The following is a 22659-nucleotide window of genomic DNA, read 5'->3' on the forward strand; positions in this document are numbered from 1 at the left end:
TGTTGTCGTTGTCGTGCTCGTTATCGGGGCCTGTGTGACGGGGCCTTAATGCACGCAGGGCTGTATGCTTAGTTTTTGAAAGGGCAAGGGCACCAAGTCATTTTTTTCTTGGTAAAGGGCACCCTATGATGAAATTGCAAATTTGTACTGGAGCATTTCAAGGGCACCAAGGCAACGACCAGGGGACACGGAGGCAACGACCAGGGGACACGGAGGCAATCACCTTCATTGCCGCCGTGAAGTATCAGGCCTGTGCTCGATACAAATGTTGGCAGTTATAGAAACCTTTCTACCTATTGTGTTGAATCACAATTCTAAATATCCTCCCTGATTGTAAGATGCAAATGTTGGCAGCTCCGTCGTTCCAAACCCTCACCATAATTTCCCGCCATTTAATAAGTGGAGAAAATAGAATTAGCTGTTGCAAACAACTTACCAACCAATTAGACCGAGGGTATAAATGGAAAAAATAGTTAATGGCCTGACGTTTCGACCCTAGCAGAGTCTTTCTCGAAGACTAAATGACAACACAACAAACATGAACAGGTAACTAAGTGAAACAAGGTAAAAAGTTAAGTGTTCATGTTTGTTGTGTTGTCATTTAGCCTTCGAGAAAGACTCTGCTAGGGTCGAATTGTCAGGCCATTTAATAAGTTGCATAACTTTTCTGTTTGTGTCTTCAAAGTCATCTTGCATCTCTTTTGGCAAATGCTGGGGCTATGTTGTCAAGGATAAGGAGAAGAAACTCAGCAAACACTCTAGGCATAGAGAAATAGACAACCAAGCATAGACTGCCTACCCTATTCAAAGACATATAGCAAAGAACTTCATAGGAGGGATTTTCGCAGAATTTATTTTAGCTGTCAAATTTTCTTGAGAGTAGTAAAGCAGTCACCAAATGAAGAAAGAATTAGTTCACATTGTCTCCAAACCTAACCTCTGATCCTAAGCCATATTTGGTTCCAAAACAGGGGGCCCAGACCCGCAAACCATTTTTCAGGATCTTTAAATTCATCCACTCTCATCCTTGCCGGATGTGTTCTAGAAAAATTGACATTTGGGTCTTGGATGTCTTTTCTTATAACCTATGCAGGCTATGAGAAGATACCTGCTGCTTGGTCAAGGTGACTTCATCCAGCATCTGATGGATTTGCTAGAGTAAGTTTGAGACTGATCATTTCAATCGACTCCTGTACTGATAATATCATGGTTCACTGACAGCATTGATTAAAGGAACATGTTGCCTTGGATCGGTCGAGTTGGTCTTTGAAAAGCGTTTGTAACCGTTTTTTATAACATGCATATTGGTAGAAAGATGTTGTAAAAGTAGAATACAATGATCCACACAAACATGCCTCGAAATTGCGTGGTTTTCCTTTTACCTCGTTGACTAACACGTCGGCCATTTATGGGGGTCAAAATTTTGACTCCCATAAATGGCCGACCATGTTAGTTCGCACAGTAGAAGGAAAACCACGCAATTTCGAGGCAAACTTGTGTGGATCATTGTATTCTACTTTTAAAACATCTTTCCAACCATATGCATGTTATAAAAAACGGTTACAAACGCTTTTGTTTTGACCAACTCGTCCGATCCAAGGCAACGTGTTCCTTTAAGGGAATAAATGAGTGGGGCTGAGTTCTTAAACGGCCATTTAAAACCGACAGGGTCGTGGCCATGTGATAAAGAACCAAGTCAAAGGCGATAAAGGCCCGAGCCAAAGGCGAGTTCCTTTATCGCACGGCGACGGCCCTTCAAGGTTTTAAGTCACTATTCTTTTATTTTCATTCATAAATGCCATTTTGGTTAAAAGGTGAAATAAAAAAGGAAACTCTGTAAAAACTTATATTTTTTCCAACTTCTTGAGCTCTGTTACGTGTGGTGCATTTTTATGAGACAAATTTTGGATTGCATTTGTGCGCATAGTAACGCATTCTCGCATCCAAAAGCTCATGTTTCTCTGATTTTCACAAACATTTCCCTCGCCCCATTAGGAGTGATCTTGCTAAACCAGCCAACCAGCTGTATCTACACAATCTAACTGGTATGCTAGAGACGGCAATCCGTGCCACCAATGCACAGTACGACGACATCGACATCCTCAACCGGGTAGATGTAAGACTACTTGAGGTAAAGTTTCTTCCACTTTATTCTTCCAAATTCTAAAAACCTAAAGCAGAATTTAGTACCTTGTGGGATTTCTCACTTGCGGAAGATTAAATGGGCACCAGCTACAACACCTCTGTGACATTTTGGCTGGTTACATGTTTGTGTAAGAAGTATTTCAGCCAGTGACAACCAGCTCGATGCCATTTCTTCATTTTTACAAATTTGTTTGTTAGTAATTACAGGTTTATTTTTACTATACATTTTTAATTCTTCAATTGACATACTTTTTCGTTTTTTTAATTGTATTAAGCAAGTCATTTTTAGTCTTTTTAACCACTGTTGTGTGTTTTGATTTGAATATAAAAACTTAAATGAAATGGTGGGAAAACTAAACATTTTTGTTTTCTTTTTTTTTGTGGCGGGTGGGTGGGGGGGTGTATCATACATGTGTCAGACAAAGGAGTTCACTTCTACCTATTCCGTTCAGGATTTCATGTTTTTACATAATCACACACAGATTTCATTACAGGAAAGCTGCATTAAAGAAAGGGTCTAACAGAAAACATATTTTTCAGATGGCTACGTACACCTGTTAACCTTGATTTGCACAAACCAGTCGGACTCCTGACTGCCCCAACCAGATTAACTGCTCATCCATTAATAACAATAATAATAACCCGTTTTTGTATAGCGCTTTTCACACCCGGAGGGCGTCCCAAAGCACTTCACATTATTACCCCTGGTCACTGGGCCTTAATTCACTCCTTAAACCATCTCAGCTCCCTGGTGGGGAGTATGCAGTCTGTGCAACATTAATATGCGCTACTCGGCTAAATCAATCACAAGAACCATCTCTGCCCTCACATGTACCCATTTACCCCTGGGTAGAGAGAAGCAATAAAAGTTAAGTGTCTTGCTCAGGGACACAAGTGTCACGACCGGGATTCGAACCCACACTCTGCTGAACAGAGGCATCTTGAGTTCGGTGCTCTTATCCGCTCGGCCACGACACCCAATAAGTTCAATGGCCTAGACATTCAGTGAAAACAGTGTACTTTACAAATTTTTGTGGCCAAACTCATGAAGATCCTTTAACATGCTAAATGGAGCTTTCAAGGCAGAAATACCATTAGAATTACGTGAAGGCAATGTACATGTACATAATAAGAGTACATGCAGCACTATCAAAATGCTTTTTGTTATTTATAAAACTAAACTATTTTTTTTACCTGTGACCCTTGACCCAAACACCAGTTGTCACCGGGCGATACCGGTTGGGACGTGTTCAGTCTGGATTACCACGTGGACGGACCAATCAGCACGGTCTTCACCCCGCAGTGTAAGATTCTCTACCTGCGCGTCTTCAACTTCCTGTGGAGGGCAAAGCGTATGGAGTACGTCCTGGCCCAGGTATGGAGGTCTGGGATGGGAACCACACGGAAACTTGAAGCAATTAAAGGTGAGATGATGGAAGTGTGGATAAGATTTAAAGGTCTTGGGGGTGGGATGTGGTTGAGTGGTCTTTGGCGGTCAACTCAAGTTCTGTTTACAGACGATGTGACCTCTGACATCACTTGAAAACCATAACATGATTCGCGCGCATACCGCAGGGCAAAACCTTTGTGTTTTGGCAACCAGCTAGAAAGTGTATGCATTCTTACCATGACTACGCGTCTTTTTGCCCGGTGAAACATAACGTATACAGTGTTTTGTCAACAGAGGGCGGTTTAAATGTAAACATAGGTCACATCGTCTACAGAATGTTTGTTTGAACCCTGACCTGCTGCGTCATGTCAATAGGGAATGGGTTTGCAGTTGCACTAAGTGAATTCACAAAAGCTTGCCTCGAATCATGTGACATATCAACTGTCTCTATAGTCTGATGAATTCAATTGTAAGTGGCAACTCGTTATCAAGCACGTCATTGTACCAGACAGTATTCAAATGTAACTCGCAAACTTTATTGAAGGGTTGTTGCTGAACATTTTTTTGTTTTAACTTGGTTTCTTGCAGAGCTGTCCCCAATCCTTCATCAATGTCACATCCTCACGGCTGAAATGGTCCACTTTGTCAACCAGATGCAGTACTACATCAACTTTGAGGTGAGTCCCAAGAGGCCTGTTCACACTGTGTTTCTTGGGATACAGCCCTGGGGAGGCCCCAGGGCTGGGGAGGTCCCTATACCAAGTTTTTTCAAACCCTGTGAAACTCAGCCCTGGGGAGGCACCAGGGCTTGTTTTACCCCATGGTTACCCTGGTGCACTTTCACACTGAGTCCACCAAGGTCTCCGTACCAAATTTTTCAATCCCTGTGAAACTCGGCCTTGGGAGGCCACATGACTAGTTTTAGTCCACAGTAATCCCGGTGCACTTTCACACTGTGTCCCTATTCCACAGGGTTCCAGCTACAGTTTTAAGAATACTCTAGGGTTTTACCACTTTCCCCTACTCCAGAGCATGGGTAGCTATACCCTGGGGCTTACCAATTCAGTACTCACTCGTCTGGGAAATAGTAAATTGTGAACTTGATCTTTCTTGACGACGACTAGAGCAAGCTAGTTGTAACGTTGAGACCCAACCCAAGAACTGACTGCGCGGTAGTACAGTTAATTACGATCCTATAAGCCAAAGTAGTAGTACCAGCATATTTCTATACCATCCGTCCAGGTAATAGTTAATACGCAGGACAGTTCTTTTCAGAACTGAGAAGTCTCCCGAACACCCGAACAATCTACTCTGCGGTAGTAGAATAAAGCAAGACAGTTCTCTAAGAACAAACTCTACCTGGCCAGTAGATACACACATGGTGTTACTGCAAACCAAATATATATGATCTTTCTTATCTGATCAAAGGTTCATGAGGCTAAACAAGCTCTTTAGATAATATTATTTGTTGAAAAACTATTTCTGTGACGTCACTCTATTGATGAAAGTGTAGACTATTTTCACAAATATACACTTTTGTTTGACAAAGTGAAAAGATTGGGGGGGGGGTAATAGACTTTTAAAGTGTATATTTGTGAATCGTGCCTACAACGTAAATTCTATCCACGAGTTTACACTTGAGCTCTGGATATTTGTTTTTCAGGTCATGTCATGTTCTTGGGATGAGTTATGGAAGAAAGTGACGGAAGCAGAAGACATGGATCACATCATCGCTGCTCATGAAGTCTTCCTGGATGCTATCATTAAAGGCTCACTCCTCAATGAAGAGTCACAGGTACAACTTACATTACTTGGTGTGCTAAGAATTAGGCACCAAATTCAAACACTGGTGTTTCTGATCAGCAGAGTGTGGGTTCGAATCCCCAGCCGTGACACTTGTGTCCTTAAGCAAGACACTTAACCATTGCTTCGTCCTTTGGATGGGAGGTAAAGCCTTTGGTCGCATGTGTTGTGTAACAAATGTAAAAGAACCCAGAGAACCCAGTGGAAAAGAAAAGGGTGTTCCTGTTCCTGGTTATGGCTGCTTAATGCGCTGTAGCACCTTGTAAAGCCTTATAAGGTGCTACAAAATTGGGTCTCGGAATCCATCACTGCAATAACCTATCTTTCTGAAAGTTTGTATAAACTCAGCGTCTTGAGTAACTTGTTTGGTACCGATACATGCGCTATATAGGACTTTGATATTATTATATTAATGCATCATTGAAATCTGAAAAGGAACATATATACTAGGGTTATAGACAAAAAGGGTCATACAGTTTTAGGTAGCTCAAAGATTAAGTTGAGAATTGGTGTGTTTGAACTCCTAGCAGTTGTTACTTGACCATGAGCGCCAGGCTGTCATGTATACCTCAACGATCTTCCCGTCAGGGGAACTCAGCAAACTACAACAAGGGGATATAAACACCAAGCTGGCAACAGCCAATATATTTCGTACAAGTCATGAAATTGTGATTCAGTAACTAGACGACAAAACTTATTCTAGTCGTTGTGAAATCAGCGATTAGGTTGCTAGGAATCGAACCCACAACCTTGTGATTGCAAGTCTTGTGGTCTAACCACTGAGCGACAGGCTTGTGTTCAGGGTGGGCTCTGATATTGATTGAATGACTGTTTTTAATTTATTCCCAGCCACTCCTGACCCAACTTTAGAGCCACCAAAGTAATTCGATGCTAATAATCATTATGCAAATTGGAACCAGGACCTTTTTGTTTTTTCTAGCCTTGGTTTGGTAACATTGATATCAAGGGGAGAAAATCAAGATGGCTGCACCGTTATAAAGGTCTATTGATTGAATGTCTATGGTTTAATTCCAGCCACTCCTGACCCAACTGAGAGCCATCTTTGACCTGATCATTCAGTTCCAAACGGTTCAAGAATCACTCTACAGCGAAAGCTGCGAAGAGCTAAGGCTCAGAGAAGTGGACAAGGAATCCATCCAGACCAAAACAGAACAGGTTGGCAATCCTAATACCATTTATTATCAATTTCTTTGTGACTTTTTTGTTTTCTCGTTGCAATTACACTATTGGTAATTGTCAAAGACCAGTCTTCTCACTTGGTGTATCTCAACACATGCTTAAAAATAACAAACCTGTTAAAATTTGAGCTCAATTGGTTGTCGCAGTTGCGAGATAATAACGAAAGAAAAAACACCCTTGTCACACTAAGTTGTGTGCTTTTAGATGGTTGGTTTCAATTTCTAAATCGCTGGTCTCGAAATCAAATTCGTGGAAAAATTACTTCTTTCTAGAAAACTATGTCACTTCAGAGGGAGCTGTTTCTCACAATGTTTTATAATATCAACCTCTCCCCATTACTCTTCACCAAGTAAGTTTATGATAATAATTATTTTGAGTATTTACCAATAGTGTCCACTGCCTTTAAATAGCTACTGGAGCGGAATGTTTTTAACAGAAATGCTATTTTACTTTGTTTGTTTTGCGTGTGTTCACCATTTAAATGTAATCTTGATCACCATTCTCTGCTCACTGCACTAGCTGTGTAAGCGAAGAGTGCTTAGTAACGTGGGGTATGCACACACACTTACAAAATTTGCATGTTAACCTAGGAGATACGCTTGACGAAAGGGCCAAATCTCCTACTTCCATAAGCGCCGATTCTTTGCTAACAGTAAGTAGGGCCCAGGTCAATGATCGTCTTTGTCTGATGTCCATTGCAGGGTGAATGGGGTCTAACTGCCCAGAACGAGCAAGAACAGAAGAAGCGGAAGACCAAGTTTCAACGAGAGTTCATTCCGACGAGTCGAGCCCAGCTGAAAGTCCTCAGGAAATCCTATCAGGTTGGTGGTGCAGTTCTCTCACGTACATACACACACTGTTCACAATCAAGAAATTCCAGGTCGGGGAATAAAACCCAGGGGCCTCCGTTGCCCCTGATCTTGGCCTTGGTGCCCATTCAAAAGTTTCCCATTGACTTTAAAGCCATTGGACACCTGCGGTAAACAGTATTGTCCAAAAGCCCAAACTTTGTGTATCACAACTGATATAAAAAATAAAAAAACCTACGAAAATTTAAGCTCAACAGTCATCGGAGTCGGGAGAAAATAACGGGGAAAACCCACCCTTGTGTCCGCACGTTTCGCTGTGTCATGACATGTGTTTAAAATAAATCCGTAATTCTCGACAACGAGAATTGATAATTGTTTTAATGTTTTCTCGAAAAGTAAAGCGTAAGTGACTTAGAAATTTACTTGGGCAACGGCATAAAAACAAGCTGATGCAATAACTTGTACTAGTTCTTCTTGTATCTCGTTTTTTGTTATATTTTGCGTGCGTATGTTTGCATTATTTGTAATGTAATAAATGTTATTTGGTTTACAAGTAAACAAGACAGCGCAAGATTAAATGATTAATATCAAGAAATAAAGATGTATTTCTCGTAATGCACTTATGTAATGTAGTAAGATTTAATTATTTATTTATTTAAAATATAACACTTTAGTTCTATTGTCGGTTTAGATGTAAGGGTGGCAGAACAACTGTAAGAATTACTGTAAAACTGGGATTTAATTGAATCGTAAGCACAACAAAAATAATAAAAGAACAATTTGTTTTAATGCCAGTGAAAATAAAGAAAATTCTAACCTGTACAAAAAAGTTGTTAAATAACGGTAGCTTGTGCATTATCTTTAAAAAAATAAACGGTTAAATTAACTTTAAAAAGCTTTACCAGAGTAATATATTTTACATTGTTTCCCTGAAAACGCAGCCTAGCGTCAAACTATTGGGTCTTCGCGGAGTGCTAAGAAAATCTGGGTTCAATTTACGAAAACCAAATATAAAAGAAGTTATTCCAACAAGCACAAATAATGAACATTTCAAACTGCATGTAATTGAGAACTAACTGTTCGTACAGATCATCCCTCACATTGCGGAAACTGCGGCCATGATGAGGCATAAGTGCCTAAATAAGTGGTAAAAAAAATTATATAAAAATGAAACGCCAACAAAAAATTAAATTAAAAAAAACATTCATTTAAAGCCATTATACACTTTTGGTAAACAGTATTGTCCAAGTTCGACACTTCGTGTATCACAACTTATATATAAAACAACAAACCTGTGAAAATTTAGGCTCAATCGGAGTGGGGAGTAAATAATGGGAAAACCCACCCTTGTTTCCGCACGTTTTGCCATGTCATGACATGTGTTTAAAATAAATCCGTATCTTTCACTATCGAGAATTGATATTGTTTTAATGTTTTCTCAAAAAGTAAAGCACTTCATGGAATAGTATTTCAAGAGAAGTCTTTCACCATTACCTTCTGTAAACCCTGTAGGTTATTTGTAAATCTGTGAACTTTTTTCTTTTCTGTACCGAGAGTGTATAATGGCTTTAAAAACTCCTCAATCAATATAAGTACCTAACAAAGTTATAAAAGAATTCATGAAATTGGGGGCACCAAAACTTACATACAATTACATAAGGGGAGAAGATGATATTGTAAATTTTAAATTAAGTTGAAAAATGAAAAGACATATATTTTATTTATGTGTTATGTATGATTGCTGAAAAAATTAGTTTATAGAAAGGAGATAAAAAAAACTCAAATAACTAAACACCTTTGCTCACATGCAGAAAATAACAAATTTGTGAAAATGTGAACTCAATTGGATGTTGAAGTTGTGAGAGAATACCGAAAGAAAAATACAGTAAAATATTTAGTAAGGACGTTACTTCTTTCTTAAAAATAACTACGTTTCTTCAGCGGGAGCTGTTTCTCACAATGATTTATTTCATAAACAGCTCTCAATTGGTCGAGTCCTAGTAAGTTGGTGTGCTAATATTTTTTTTACGGTGTTTATCAGTTGTGTGCAGTGCCTTCACATAAGATATTTACTTCTCTTTTTTTCTGCGCATGCGACGGCAACCTTCGTCGATTGCCGTCACACATTCTTTGGTCCAATATCTTTCGAATTTGGAGGGAACAACTGTCGAGTACTTTTGGACATAGCGCTTCACGGCTGCAAGCTTGATAGGATCGAGCTTGCTGTTGCCCCGAACACCCCGACAGTTGCTCTTCGCCATTTCTGCCCTCGTGAATAATTCCCGAACTAGAGCGAGGGCAAAATTTGGCTCCGAGCGGGAGTCACCCTTCAGTTCGCTGACCCTGCTTGGAGTCAACGGCAATGACGGTTGATCGATGGCAAGTACTGGCGGTGATAGGGGGGTCACATTCTCCTCATGTGATGGGGACGTCACGGTTACCTCAAGTGAAGAAGCGGGTGACTTGGTGTCTTCATGTGATGGGGGCGGCGTCGCGGTTACCTCACGTCCGACTGGTGGTGAAACGTTACGAGGCCGATCACCCGCTACACTCCCAAACTTGTCCGACCACAAGTCTTGAACCTGCATGGCCATCTTCTTAAACAAAGGGGAGTCCAAGCACCTGTAGGCGCATGTCGGACTCCGTGGCAATGGATTCGTTTCCTGTGGGTTTGTTTCCTGTGGGAAATTACAAATTTAAAATCACAATATTTTACTCTTGTAGAGTGTTTGTCTCAGTCTCAAAAACAGAATTAAAGCCATTATACACTTTCGACACAGATAAATAAATAAAAAGTTCACAGATTTACAAATAACTTACAGGGTTTACAGAAGGTAATGGTGAAGGACTTCTCTTGAAATATTAGTCCATGAAATGCTTTACTTTTCGAGAAAACATTAAAACATTATCAATTCTCGTTTGTCGAGAATTACGGATTTATTTTAAACACATGCCAAACACGGCGAAACGTGCAGAAACAAGGATGGGTTTTCCCTGTTATTTTCTCCCGACTCCGAAGACCGATTGAGCCTAAATTTTCACAGGTTTGTTATTTTTTATATCAGTTGTGATACACCAAGTATGGGCCTTTGGACAATATTGTTTACCAAAAGTGTCCATTGACTTTAATTCAAAAAATTGTTTAGATGTGTCCTCCCAAAAAGAAAGTGGTATTGTTGTAATGAACGGGAGTTCTTTTTTTCTTCTTCATTTTAACTTAATTATTGTCCAAGTGCAAATGTCCCGACGACAGTTATTATTAAAACGATGCGAATTTGGACATTTTTTTATATAAAACATTTTGTTAACAATACCCGAAAGTATCTGAACAGGATTATTATTAAATGACGGAAGTTCTTGATTTCCATATTCACTAAATTGTTTTTCAAATGTCCGACAACTACAATCATTATTAAAAAGATAGAGTTTGGACATTTGATAGATAAATTTTTTTTTCTTTAACAATACTCAAAAGTCTCTGAACGGGATTATTGTTTAAAAGATGGAGTACATATGTTCTTGCCACTAATTAAATAAAAAATGGAGTAGGCCTTATCTTGACGTTCTTTATCCGTTAAAAAAAAATTATCGTCCAAGTGCAAATGTCCCCACGGCAATTATTATTGAAAAGGTGGGAGTTCGGACCCTTTCTGTATAAAACATTTTGTAAACAATACTCGAAAGTTTCAGAACGGGATTATTATTTTAAAGACGGAGTACAGACATCCTTACAACTTAAACGAAAGTATTTTCCAACTGCAAATGTCCCACAACGCCCAACTATTTTGTTTTAAAGATGGGATTTCGGACATTCTCTATTTGAAACATTTTGTGAGCAAAATACATACTCCACTCTAGTCTTGAAGTCAAGGCGGTAATTGTTAACCGCGGTGTGTAGTTACAGCGCGGTGTAGCTGCGGGGACGATATACACACCCTTGATCCCAGTATGTGTGTGTGAATCAGTCGCAATAAGTTAGAGCTGCCTCGCGCTACCTACGACTGTTGCATGTATAACATCGCACTGTGACTGTTGCAGGAAAGGCAGACAAATAGGCAGCGCCTAACGACTTGTCATCAAGTCTAGCTCCACTCCAACGGTCTCCAAGTCTATGAAAGGGATCATCATGTAAAAGACGGAGTGGGTGTTCTTTTTTTCCACTTTAACCAAATCGTTGTCCAGCTGGCAAATGTCCCTCAACGACAATTATTATTAACAAAAAGATGGACAAAACTTCGGACATTCTCTGTTTAAAACATTTTGTTAATAAAACTCCAAAGTCTGAGAATGAGATAATTATTAAAAAGATTGATATAACATGGCCACAGTAAGGGAGAAACTAACTGCCATAATGCTGGAACTGTTGCTAGACCACAAAGGATTTTCTGTTCTTTGTGTGGTCGGCACATGTCAGTTGTGCTTTGTGTGGTCGGCAGAGGACTTTATTGACCATGTTTACACTACACTCAGATACGTCCGCAAACGGACACCACTGAAGACTTCTCTTCAGGTCATTATTTATGCATGAATGCTCCTCATTAGCCCTCGTTCAACATGGTAAATGGGGTACTCCCCCAACATACTCGCTCCCGCTCATAATCACACGTTATCTCTCAAACCTGCTCGAATCCGCTTGTAATCGCTCGTTATTGTAACAAGTGAGTGACTCGCGTGTACCCGTTCCCCGTTTTGATAACTACCTTTAATTTTAACTGTAGTATTTTATGGAAAGGTTTGCAGTAACACCATGTAATGACTATCTCTAAATGAGTTGGGGTGGTTCTGAAAAGAATCATTGGTCGTCTTCTGGAGAAAGTTCATTCAGAGTGAGTCGTTCCATGGTGTACCATGTTGCATTTCCACCATGCAAAGTTTCAAATCCTACTTACATAGTATTGCTGTGTCCTTTGTTGGGTGATTTTCTTGTGTCCTTTTTCCAAATTTTACTTTCCCAAAATTGTAACAATTTATGCCTTGTGGTTTCTTCTATTCATAATTAGTTATAAACTAGATTAATAATCATAATATCTAACTGGACAATTTAAAAATGAAAGCCTAGAGTTTACAATGCATTATTTTTTTATAGCTAAAATTTCACTTTTGTTGGCGGTTTTCTTTCTAGGACATGGTTCAACGGTTTCTGGTGATGTTGACCGGTCATTCCGATGACAGCCTTCGACTTCTCGCCGTCAGACTGGACTTTAACGAAATCTACAAAGCCAAAGAACCCATGCTCCGAAGTCCCATGGCTTTCAATCGCACCAGGAAAGTCTTCTGAGACCTCAATGCCAAGGAAATAAAGTCTGAATACACCCAAGGACCCAGTTCTGTGAAAGTATACCCAAGTCTTGTGAACTAGCAAGACCTAAGCCACCCTTCGAAGCCCCAAGGTTTACAATCGCACCAAGAAAGTCTTCTGATTCCACAACGCCATGGAAAAGTCTCGTGAACTAACAAGACTTAAGCCACCCTTCGAAGCCCCATGGCTTACAATCGCACCAAGAAAGTCTTCCGAGTCGTCAACGCCATGGAAATAAATTCTGAATACACCCAAGGACCCAGTTCTGTGAAAGTTTACCCTAGTCTTGCAAAGTAGCAAGACCTAAGCCACCCTTTGAAGCCCCATGGCTTACAATCGCACCAAGGAAGTCTTCCGAGTCTTCAATGCCATGGAAATAAAGTCTGAATACACCCAAGGACCCAGTTCTGTGAAGGTATACCCAAGTCTTGTGAACTAGCAAGACCCAAGCCACCCTTCGAAGCCCCATGACTTACAATCGCACCAAGAAGTTTTCTGATTTCACAAGGCCACGGAGCCCACACTGGGAAACAAATTCTAAATCCATCCTACGAAGCCCTATGGCTTATGACAACTAAGAAAGTCTTCCGATTCAACAAGGCCATGGAGCCCACATTAATTCACAAATTCTTCTCGTTCTGTGCAGCGCAATGGCTAAGTTAGTATACCATTACTTCTTAATAACAAAACCACGAGAGCCATCATGTGAAACCAGAACGCTTACAACTGAACCTACAAATTCTTCTGTGTTTATATTAATGAAGACCAAGAAATCTCCAATTTCATACAGCTGTTTTGATGCTTACCTTTTGAAGGTATGGTCCTTTATCGTTGATTGATTTCTTGATTGTATTGTTGATTTTCGGGCCAAATTATCAGGACCCTGATATTAGCTCCCTGCTAATTGGTTCTTCTTTTTTTTTTTTTTTCCTTTTTTTTATAGATAAAGTTTGCTGGCAGTATTTTTTTTGCAAGGAATTCAATGAAATTGGGGTCCAACCAGCTTGTATATATTGTACAGTATTCACTTTATCGATTTGGTTTACATCAACACTAATGTGTGAATGTGATAGGTACTATGTCAGTTTGGAGGTCAGGTTGCAGAAGTCGGATATTTCCTTGCCCTCCACCTCCAGGACCCTAGTTCAAATCCTACCCGAGACACTGTGAATTGGGTTTTTAGTCCCTAGTACCTGACTGTGCGTGTGGGTTTTCTCTGGAATAATTCTCTGGGGTAAAACTTCCTGTATTGTATCTTTACATTTGGGCTCTTGGCTAGATTAAATAGTGCTTACTTTTGGGTATCGCAAAAGCAATTTCTGATGTATAAATTGCACCAAAATGACAAATTTTAATACTGTGTCCCTCTTTTCTGCATTGTCTTGATGAACTAGGGCCTACCAGTGATTACAAACTGTTCGTTTTTCTTGAGTTCAGTACAGATCCCGAAAAGCTTTAGATAGTACTGTGTAAATAAAAATAGCTTTTAAACTGAAATTCTTGTTTATAGCATATTCCTTTATTACATTTATATACCATAGTTGCACATACTAAATCAATAAACAATTTCGCCCTGTTTTTGTGAAAATAACTTTTTTTTTTAAAAGAGTGACCTTTTACATTCCAGGTCATTTCTTGGCAGGCAAGATACTACAGTAGTCATAGTCTTGATACAAGTTGTTCTTGTTTAGTTGGTAAAACCTCTATGGTAATGCAATAGGACCCATACACTCAAAGCTACACACATCTGTTAGCAGTGATCCCGCAGGGTGTGGTGTGGTGGAGCAATCTGGAAGTTTTTCCAACAGCGCTCTTCACTATTCAATAGTCATGTGCGCGAAGAGGAGAAGTGGAACGGGGATTGCGATCCTTGAGAGATAGTGACGAGCAACGTCTTGCACCAAGACTACAGTAGTCATAATGTTTACGACATAAAGTAAACAATTTTCAATATACAATAATAATACACAGATTTTATGAAAGCGCTGTTTCACACCCTAAATCATCTCAAAGTGCTCTTTCTTTTAACAAGGTATCAAAATTCAAGATCAATTTGTAATTGTGGGACTGAGTGCCGTGGCCGAGCGGTGAAGAGCACCAAATTCAAACTCTGGTGTTGCTGATCAGCAGAGTGTGGGTTCGAATTCCCAGCCGTGACACTTGTGTCCTTAAGCAAGACACTTAACCATTGCTTCGTCCTTCGGATGGGACGTAAAGCCGTTGGTCCCATGTGTTGTGTAAACGCATGTTAAAGAACCCAGTGCACTTATCGAAAAGAGAAGGGGTTCGCCTTGGTGTTCCTGGCTGGATTGGCAGCATATTGCGCCACAGCACCTTGTAAACCATTACATGGTGCTTAATGATTAGGTCTTATATCTCAAAACTCGCCCCACTCCTTGCAATAATAATACCTGGAGCTTTGTATCCTTTGGCAAAAGGCGCGTTATAAATACGATTATTATTTTATTATATAGTAATAAATTAGATGGCACCATGCACTGGTGGAGTGCAGCCAGTGCATAAAAAAAACATGATAGCATGAATACCTATCCGACTTGAACTCAAGTCTAGCTACAGTTTACCATGCTTGCTTAATTGTTTTGGGGGGTTGAACAAAGAATTGACTAGAGTGGGATTCGAACCAAGGACCTCCGAATTAACGTGCCGGCGCTCTACCAACTGAGCTATCTAGCCTTATCTAGCAGCTAGGGGATCACCTTAAGGGGATGCGACTTTTTGTTTCAGATATCAATATAAACCACAAGTGAAACTGACTGGGTAAAATTCTTGCTTAATTGCTTAATTTTGTCACATGCATTCGCCTTGGAGGCAATCTGGAGTTAGATGTCCATCCATTCAGGATGTAGAACTTGCCTTTCTGTACTTCACATGTAAATGTTTGGTGAGAGTTGGTGTACTTTTAGTCGCCATAAAGACGATCTGCTCCAGGACATCATCCTTCAGACAGAATGTCCTCTTGATCTTAAACATTTCAAAACAAACAAATATTTATTTAATCAAATGAAAAAAACACAATTCATCAGCGCGGTGCTACAAGGTCGTCAATTGCAATTTCATATGCCTCAAGGCGCGCCCTTAACACTAGCCCGGTGTACATTGGCTAGTACAAACTGCCTCGGGCTCGTAAAACACCCTGTTGGTTAATGTGTAACCTTCTTGTTTAAAATGCTCATAAATTTCTTCCATTTAGATGTGAACAAGACTTGTTTTACATTTGTTAATTTATTTTTTGTGTATTTTGATTGCTACCATTAATGCATCCGAAAGATACATTTATGACAATACATGTTTAAAATCTGGGCTACTTTAACTTCCCGGTCATAACCGAGATTGTATAGCCTGATTGGCTACTTAGCAACAAGTATAAGAGCAAGGCCTTTCCGTAATTATCAAATGTGTGTTTCATGAAAATTTGGCATAAATTTGAAAAACTAAATCAATATCCACAAGTTAATGTTGTTCATCAAAACTCAATCTCTCTTTTTAGCCAAACAAGTACTTTGGAGGCCACTCCATAGTCCATTTAGCAGCAGCTCCAAAATACAAAATATGCAAAAGAAATTTATAGAAACCACAAACTTCACTATTAATAATAGCGCCCAGAGCCAACAAATTATGTCAAGGCTTCTGGAAAAAGTTGACAAAGTCGATTAATTACCTCGGTTGTTTCCGGCTCTTTTGCGAAGCTCATTCTACAGAGAAACTTTGTCGCAAATGTAACTGACGTCCCATCAACCTCCCCTTCTTCCAAATCTACAAGGCCTGAACAAAATTATAGGAACAAATCAGAAGTTTAAAGTCGCTTAATCTCTCACATTTTATTTATTAAACAATCACTGCAAAAGAAATCATTTTCTTGCACAGAGCTTGGGCCCAGAGGGTCCCGTGAACTAGACAACTAGACGCTTGGCCTAGTAATGCCACGAATAGCAAAAGTAAAACAGGGTTAAATGATCATGTGTTGTGTAACGCTGTGTGTTGTGGCTGCTTAATACGCGCCGTAGCACCTTGTAAACCCTCATAAGGTGCTACATACTTAGGTCTCATAATTCATCACTGCTGATCTTTCTGAGATTGTATATATACTCAGTGCCTTGAGTACCTTGTTTGGTAGATACGTGCGCTATATAAGACTTCGATATTATTGCTATGTCCTCATTACAAAAGTGTTGTACTAGGCTCACCAATATTCTGTGCACAGATGTAAGCAACCTCCTTAGTCCCGGGCTTGATACGAATGAAACCACTCTCTCTATGAAGAGGCTTACTGGACTTGCTATCCCATGCTTCAGAGCTACAAAGACAAATCAGATTAATCCTAAGTTGGGAAGAGTTTGGTGAAATTGACTGCTGGTCATCTGGCCCAAAACATTCCTGTAATCTTTCTTAGCTAGCCCGAGCTGCCAGGCAATCAGAATGCTATTTCCAAACACAATGTCAACATCTACCATCGCAGGAACCCATTTATACTCGTTGGTGAGCCCCTGTTCCTAACCCAATGATTCAAGCTTGCTCTATGGTATTAAGGTAGCTACTGTCACACATGGAGCACCGTAGTTTGGCGACCTGTGACCCGAGTGTCATAATAAACCACACCCTTGATTCCCGACATGATCCTCCGTTGTCAGTCTATTACAGCTACCTCTTCCCTTGGACTCCCGTCCTACCAGGGCTACCTCTTCACCCATCCCACCCCACCCCCCCCCCAACCCCTCCAACTCAACTCACAAGAAATTTAGCATCGGCTGGCCAACATGTGAGACGTCCAATGTCTCCCTGTACGTAAAGGGTCCGATGGTTGGGAACTCTCCGTTAGCTTCAAATGAATCCCAGTGCCCAAGGAGCCAAGTCAAAGGTTGGATTGCTTCATGTACAGCCGCCATGATGGTTCGGAACCTGTGCAAAGTGTGAATGGAATGAGTTAATATTGTGAGTATTATTGTAATACTAATCCCCCACCTAGCGGTTGGCTGTTTTTCTCTAGCAAAATATTTCATAGTCTGAAGTTTCGATACACTAATGTAATCAGCAGTATTGGTGGGGAATCTTATGATGGGTAGTGATCGATACTAGACTACACTGTCTATTGACAACTGCCGACCCCTGCCTACTCTAACACTAGCCCATCAAACAATGTCTTATGACTCAAGTAGATACAGTAACTGGGGCGCTGTACTCCTAGTTCGACAGAGATGAATGTCAAAATTTTGAAAAAAGGAGTACAGCGCCCCAGTTACTGGGTCTATGACTCAAGTGAGTCTATAATAAAAAAGTGACAAACAATTTCGGAGACAGGGTATACTATTCAGTTACTTTAAAAAGAGAGGGGAAAAACATGTATAAAAAAATTGCCCTGCCAGTGGTTACACTAAAAACTGAGTGTGACTGTGTTACAACTGTGCAAGCTACCAATTACTATGCTCATATTTCGCCCGTTTTAAATTTCAATATGTCTGTGAATTTGTCTGCCTGAATACACAATAATTAATTACCAATTCCTAATATAGGAGTCTAAGATTTGGATTATAATATTATCAATTGGATTATTATTACTCAATCCTACCTAGCCTCCATCATTTGTTTTGGTGGAGACTAGCGCAAGTTCGAAACTTGCCCGCGCAAGTTAAAAATTAAACCGCGCATCAATAGCGCAACTTTGAAACTTGCGCGGGTTTCCACTTTGCGCTCAACAGAAACAATTCCATCCACCCAGCCAGGTTAGATCCAAGCACTCCCAAAGCATTGGCTCTCTCGTTTTATTTATAAGTAATTATATAGCAATACTCTGCCGTCACAATTTGACAATGAAATTGGTTAAAAAACACAAATACTGTTTGGGAAAAAAACAAGTAAAAGGGCGTATCTGTTACCATCCTTTTCCTGTCCCCGCCCACTTTTTTGTCAAACAAAAATAGCGTCCCCCGGCGACACAAACGTTTTTTTCTTCAGATCCCCATCTACCCTTGTAAGCCTTGCTTACACCCAACCGGCATAGCTCTCCAGTACAAGCGTTAGTAAACATTAAAATAGTAGTACTTGTAGAATATGCCTGATAAAAATGAGAACAACTTGTTTATTAAAGCAAATTTAGGGCCACTCACTCTGGTTACGCGTCAGCTTTGTTTTCTGAATTAAAAATACACACGAGAGCGGATTTGATAGCACACCGATGAGTCAGTCGAGCGCCCTCTGTAGTTCGGTTTTTTCCACAAAAAACTCCTAAAACTTTATTGAAGTTTATGGAGCGAACATCCAAGGGTGTGCTAGAAACTTGTATCACAGAGAGTTTGGAACGGAAAAAGTCGCAATTTATAATGATATTCAATCGAATTCAATCATTTTCTATTCAGAAAAAGTCCCTGTTCTATCTTTTATGTTTTTCAATTGGCCTAGTTGAGTTCTGAGTTGGTAGAGGGCGCACTTGTGTACCGCCATAAAGTGGTCGGCGTATGGCATGGCACGATTGGTCTATGGATGTCAACTTGAGATGGAGGTACTACACAAATTTGTCAAAAAGATAAACAACCCTTGTTGTGATTTTTTTTCTCAGTGTTTGTAAACTTAGACAAAATCCGCAGATGTACAAAACCGATTGGGTAGGAGGCATACAGGTGCACCAAACAAAATAATTATATTAATAGGACTTGCTTTGGTGACTACTAATGCATAAGTTATTACAGGCAACTACATTCGGGCAATATTCAAGTAGAAAACTCATTCAGAAACTATAATCACATAAATTGGGGGGATTTTAATAGCGCCATTAGAAAACAATATTCTTGATGGGGGAGAATTGATCCAATTTTAAAAGAAAATGCTGTTGTTTCATCGGTTGTCTCTTTTGTGAGTCTTGCTGCAAAACACTGTCTTATGGTTGTTGTCATAAAAACAATGTTGCTGTCGATTTGTTGTTGGTTGGTGGTGTGGTTTTCTTTTAACTACCAGTGCTATGCACATATATGCTGAACAGGCTTTGAAGAGAACCCACATAGATGTAGATAAGTCTTTTCGGCATTGTAGTTTTTACACTTAAGCCAATTGAATGTAACTTTGTTTTTTGATGGACCCTTTCTGTTTGTAGTTCCAAGCTAAAATCTGTAACCAGATTATTGTAAACAAAAACAATAGTCAACTTTGATAAACACTGCAATAATATTAGAAACATTACCATTTTGAGCTTATGATGTCTCAATACACTACTAATCTGCAAGGAAGTATAGTGTTTTACTTACAGAAATTATAAACTTTTTAAATCTATCTTTCAAGGTTTTTTTTTTCTTCTGAGGGTATACAACCAAAACCAGTGTTTTAATTTATTAGTTCTTTTTTTTTGTAACTAACAAAAATGGCTCATTTTTTTCTGGTGTGCCTTATTTGTTTCATTTTTTTGGTTGGGGAGGGGGGGTGGGGATATTGAGCACATTATTTTAATTTTCCAAGTGAAAGCTTTTGTTTGAAACTTATAAACGATTCGAAGATATTAAAATATCTTTCGGGTAAAAAATACCACAATATGATGTGTATTTGTTTTTATATCATGGTGGTCATTTTTATTGACGTTTATGATTCTTTTGTTACGAGAATTTCTCATCGAGGCATTTCGCAATCAAAAAATAATTTTCCCATGGAAGTAAAAATAACGTAATCGGGCTTCTAGATCTTTCGATGTGTGATTAAAAAGTAATTGATTTACAATATTAAACAAAGACAGGAAAATAGTTCCGTCTATGGGATTTCCATGATGTCATCAACTCTATGTTTAGATGCACCACTCTCCCATCTTCGCTCTCGGTCACACTAACTTTGTCATTAATTATCTCATCGTTTTACTTCGTCTCGAAAATTGTATTTAATTTAAAGCCCAATACCAGTTTCTGGGGTTGTTTTCTCTCATTTTAACTACCGCAAGATCTTCACCGTAAAAACAAAACACATTAGCGCCACTATCAATACAACCACCATAATGTTTTCCCCTCATAGCTTCTTCATGAGCAGCGTAAACAAAACTGGTGGACATTTATTTATTTGGGTTTTACTAAAGCTTTTCCTGGCTAATGAGAAACACTAAATCGAGGGCACACGAACACGAAAGCGTGAATTTGACAGTATATATGAAATTGAATTGATTTTACTTAAAATCATGACCGGGGACACCCTTTTTTTGATAATTAGATTGTTTACAGCACAATCAGTGTTTCTGGCTCGATGCCCAATAGAGAAAAAAATGATGTGTATGCAGTTTTATTGGGTAGCATTTCTACCACTTCGTTCCCTCTTCTGTTTTCACCGGTCGGAAATTGTTCCTTTTTTGCCATCCCTGTCCTAAGTGCGGTTGTATCCCCTTCTGCCCATCCCCTAACAAAAAAGAAGCATCCTCCTTTACCATATCTGTGGTTTTTAATTAACACTAATTAAGAGGTTTTAGACGTTGCGAAATTTCTTTCCACACCAGGAAAATCCCCAAAAGGGGTTGCGAAACCAATGTTTACGTCCAGTTCATCAATCGATTGCAAAAAGTAGTCCCGTCTGGTTTTTCCAAGATGTCGCAATCTACTGCAACCCTGATGGAGTTCCCCGGTTCTTTTTATAGCACTTACGTAACTGGACCAACACCCCCACTCCTCCTCCATGTCCATTTTCCATCATTCAATAATTGACATCTCCCAATTTTGAAAAAAAAAAATTAAAAAAATGCTCCCAACAATGCCGCAGAAAACTGAAACTTAGCTAGCGATCCATGCAGCCCTGTCACCGATTGCTCAAGTCCATTTCGACCCCTTCCCCCAAAAAACAAAACTACAACCTAAAAACCCCATTTACGGAAGAGTTATAATCATTTCCAAAATTGCCTACCTCAAATTCCATTGAATGAGCTTCTTCATGAGCAGCGTAAACAAAACTGGTGGACATTTATTTATTTGGGTTTTACTAAAGCTTTTCCTGGCTAATGAGAAACACTAAATCGAGGGCACACGAACACGAAAGCGTGAATTTGACAGTATATATGAAATTGAATTGATTTTACTTAAAATCATGACCGGGGACACCCTTTTTTTGATAATTAGATTGTTTACAGCACAATCAGTGTTTCTGGCTCGATGCCCAATAGAGAAAAAAATGATGTGTATGCAGTTTTATTGGGTAGCATTTCTACCACTTCGTTCCCTCTTCTGTTTTCACCGGTCGGAAATTGTTCCTTTTTTGCCATCCCTGTCCTAAGTGCGGTTGTATCCCCTTCTGCCCATCCCCTAACAAAAAAGAAGCATCCTCCTTTACCATATCTGTGGTTTTTAATTAACACTAATTAAGAGGTTTTAGACGTTGCGAAATTTCTTTCCACACCAGGAAAATCCCCAAAAGGGGTTGCGAAACCAATGTTTACGTCCAGTTCATCAATCGATTGCAAAAAGTAGTCCCGTCTGGTTTTTCCAAGATGTCGCAATCTACTGCAACCCTGATGGAGTTCCCCGGTTCTTTTTATAGCACTTACGTAACTGGACCAACACCCCCACTCCTCCTCCATGTCCATTTTCCATCATTCAATAATTGACATCTCCCAATTTTGAAAAAAAAAAAATTAAAAAAATGCTCCCAACAATGCCGCAGAAAACTGAAACTTAGCTAGCGATCCATGCAGCCCTGTCACCGATTGCTCAAGTCCATTTCGACCCCTTCCCCAAAAAACAAAACTACAACCTAAAAACCCCATTTACGGAAGAGTTATAATCATTTCCAAAATTGCCTACCTCAAATTCCATTGAATAAACCAAACTTGCACAGAAATTTCGTCATTCGTTCAGCGTCAAACTCTTTTCATGGTCACAAAAGTAGTAATCAAGATGGCGTGCGTGAGAAATATTTGTTACCTGTTATTTCGTCCACAAAAGGGAGCAGTAGATTATGCAAAACGACACCCTGTGTTTTCGTTTTTTTTTGTAATTGTGTTTTGACCTATACGACGTACGTTACTTACACCGGATGCACACTTTACA

The 22659-nt window shown here is 39.6% G+C and overlaps 2 protein-coding genes across 4 annotated transcripts in view; one reads left to right on the forward strand and one right to left on the reverse strand.

The window, feature by feature from the left end:
* LOC139944939 (gamma-tubulin complex component 3 homolog) overlaps positions 1-15501 on the forward strand; it is a 30400-nt gene extending 14899 nt beyond the window's left edge. For both annotated transcript variants that reach the window (XM_071942130.1, XM_071942131.1), the window contains exons 18-25: positions 1094-1158; positions 1996-2131; positions 3365-3569; positions 4124-4212; positions 5199-5330; positions 6374-6514; positions 7240-7359; positions 12470-15501. In XM_071942130.1, coding sequence (XP_071798231.1) covers positions 1094-1158; positions 1996-2131; positions 3365-3569; positions 4124-4212; positions 5199-5330; positions 6374-6514; positions 7240-7359; positions 12470-12625 — 1044 coding nt within the window. In that variant the 3' untranslated portion in view covers positions 12626-15501. The remainder of the gene's footprint in view (positions 1-1093; positions 1159-1995; positions 2132-3364; positions 3570-4123; positions 4213-5198; positions 5331-6373; positions 6515-7239; positions 7360-12469) is intronic.
* On the reverse strand, positions 7903-22579 carry LOC139944940 (uncharacterized). 2 transcript variants are annotated; one of them, XM_071942133.1, is made up of 6 exons: positions 22414-22579; positions 17396-17563; positions 16852-16961; positions 16326-16429; positions 15521-15628; positions 7903-10025 (listed from the first exon to the last, which is right to left on the reverse strand). In XM_071942133.1, exons 2-6 carry the CDS (start codon positions 17548-17550, stop codon positions 9417-9419), a joined length of 1086 nt encoding a protein of 361 aa, XP_071798234.1. In that variant the 5' UTR covers positions 17551-17563; positions 22414-22579; the 3' UTR covers positions 7903-9416. The 2 variants fall into 2 exon arrangements, with proteins under 2 accessions (XP_071798234.1, XP_071798233.1); XM_071942132.1 differs by lacking the exon at positions 22414-22579 and adding an exon at positions 18769-18851 and having other exon boundaries at positions 7904-10025.
* Positions 22580-22659: the final 80 nt, after the last annotated feature.

Source organism: Asterias amurensis, chromosome 12 (assembly GCF_032118995.1).
Source record: "Asterias amurensis chromosome 12, ASM3211899v1".
NCBI classification, from domain to species: domain Eukaryota; kingdom Metazoa; phylum Echinodermata; class Asteroidea; order Forcipulatida; family Asteriidae; genus Asterias; species Asterias amurensis.

Excerpts from the sequence above, each read along its gene's own strand:
- LOC139944940 (XM_071942133.1), bottom strand. The coding sequence starts at position 17,550 with ATGGCGGCTGTACATGAAGCAATCCAACCTTTGACTTGGCTCCTTGGG. Across the intron at positions 16,430-16,851 it reads CATCTGTGCACAGAATATTG|GCCTTGTAGATTTGGAAGAA; the intron begins GTGAGCCTAGTA and ends AATTTTGTTCAG. Across the intron at positions 15,629-16,325 it reads AAGAGCCGGAAACAACCGAG|ATCAAGAGGACATTCTGTCT; the intron begins GTAATTAATCGA and ends GAAATGTTTAAG.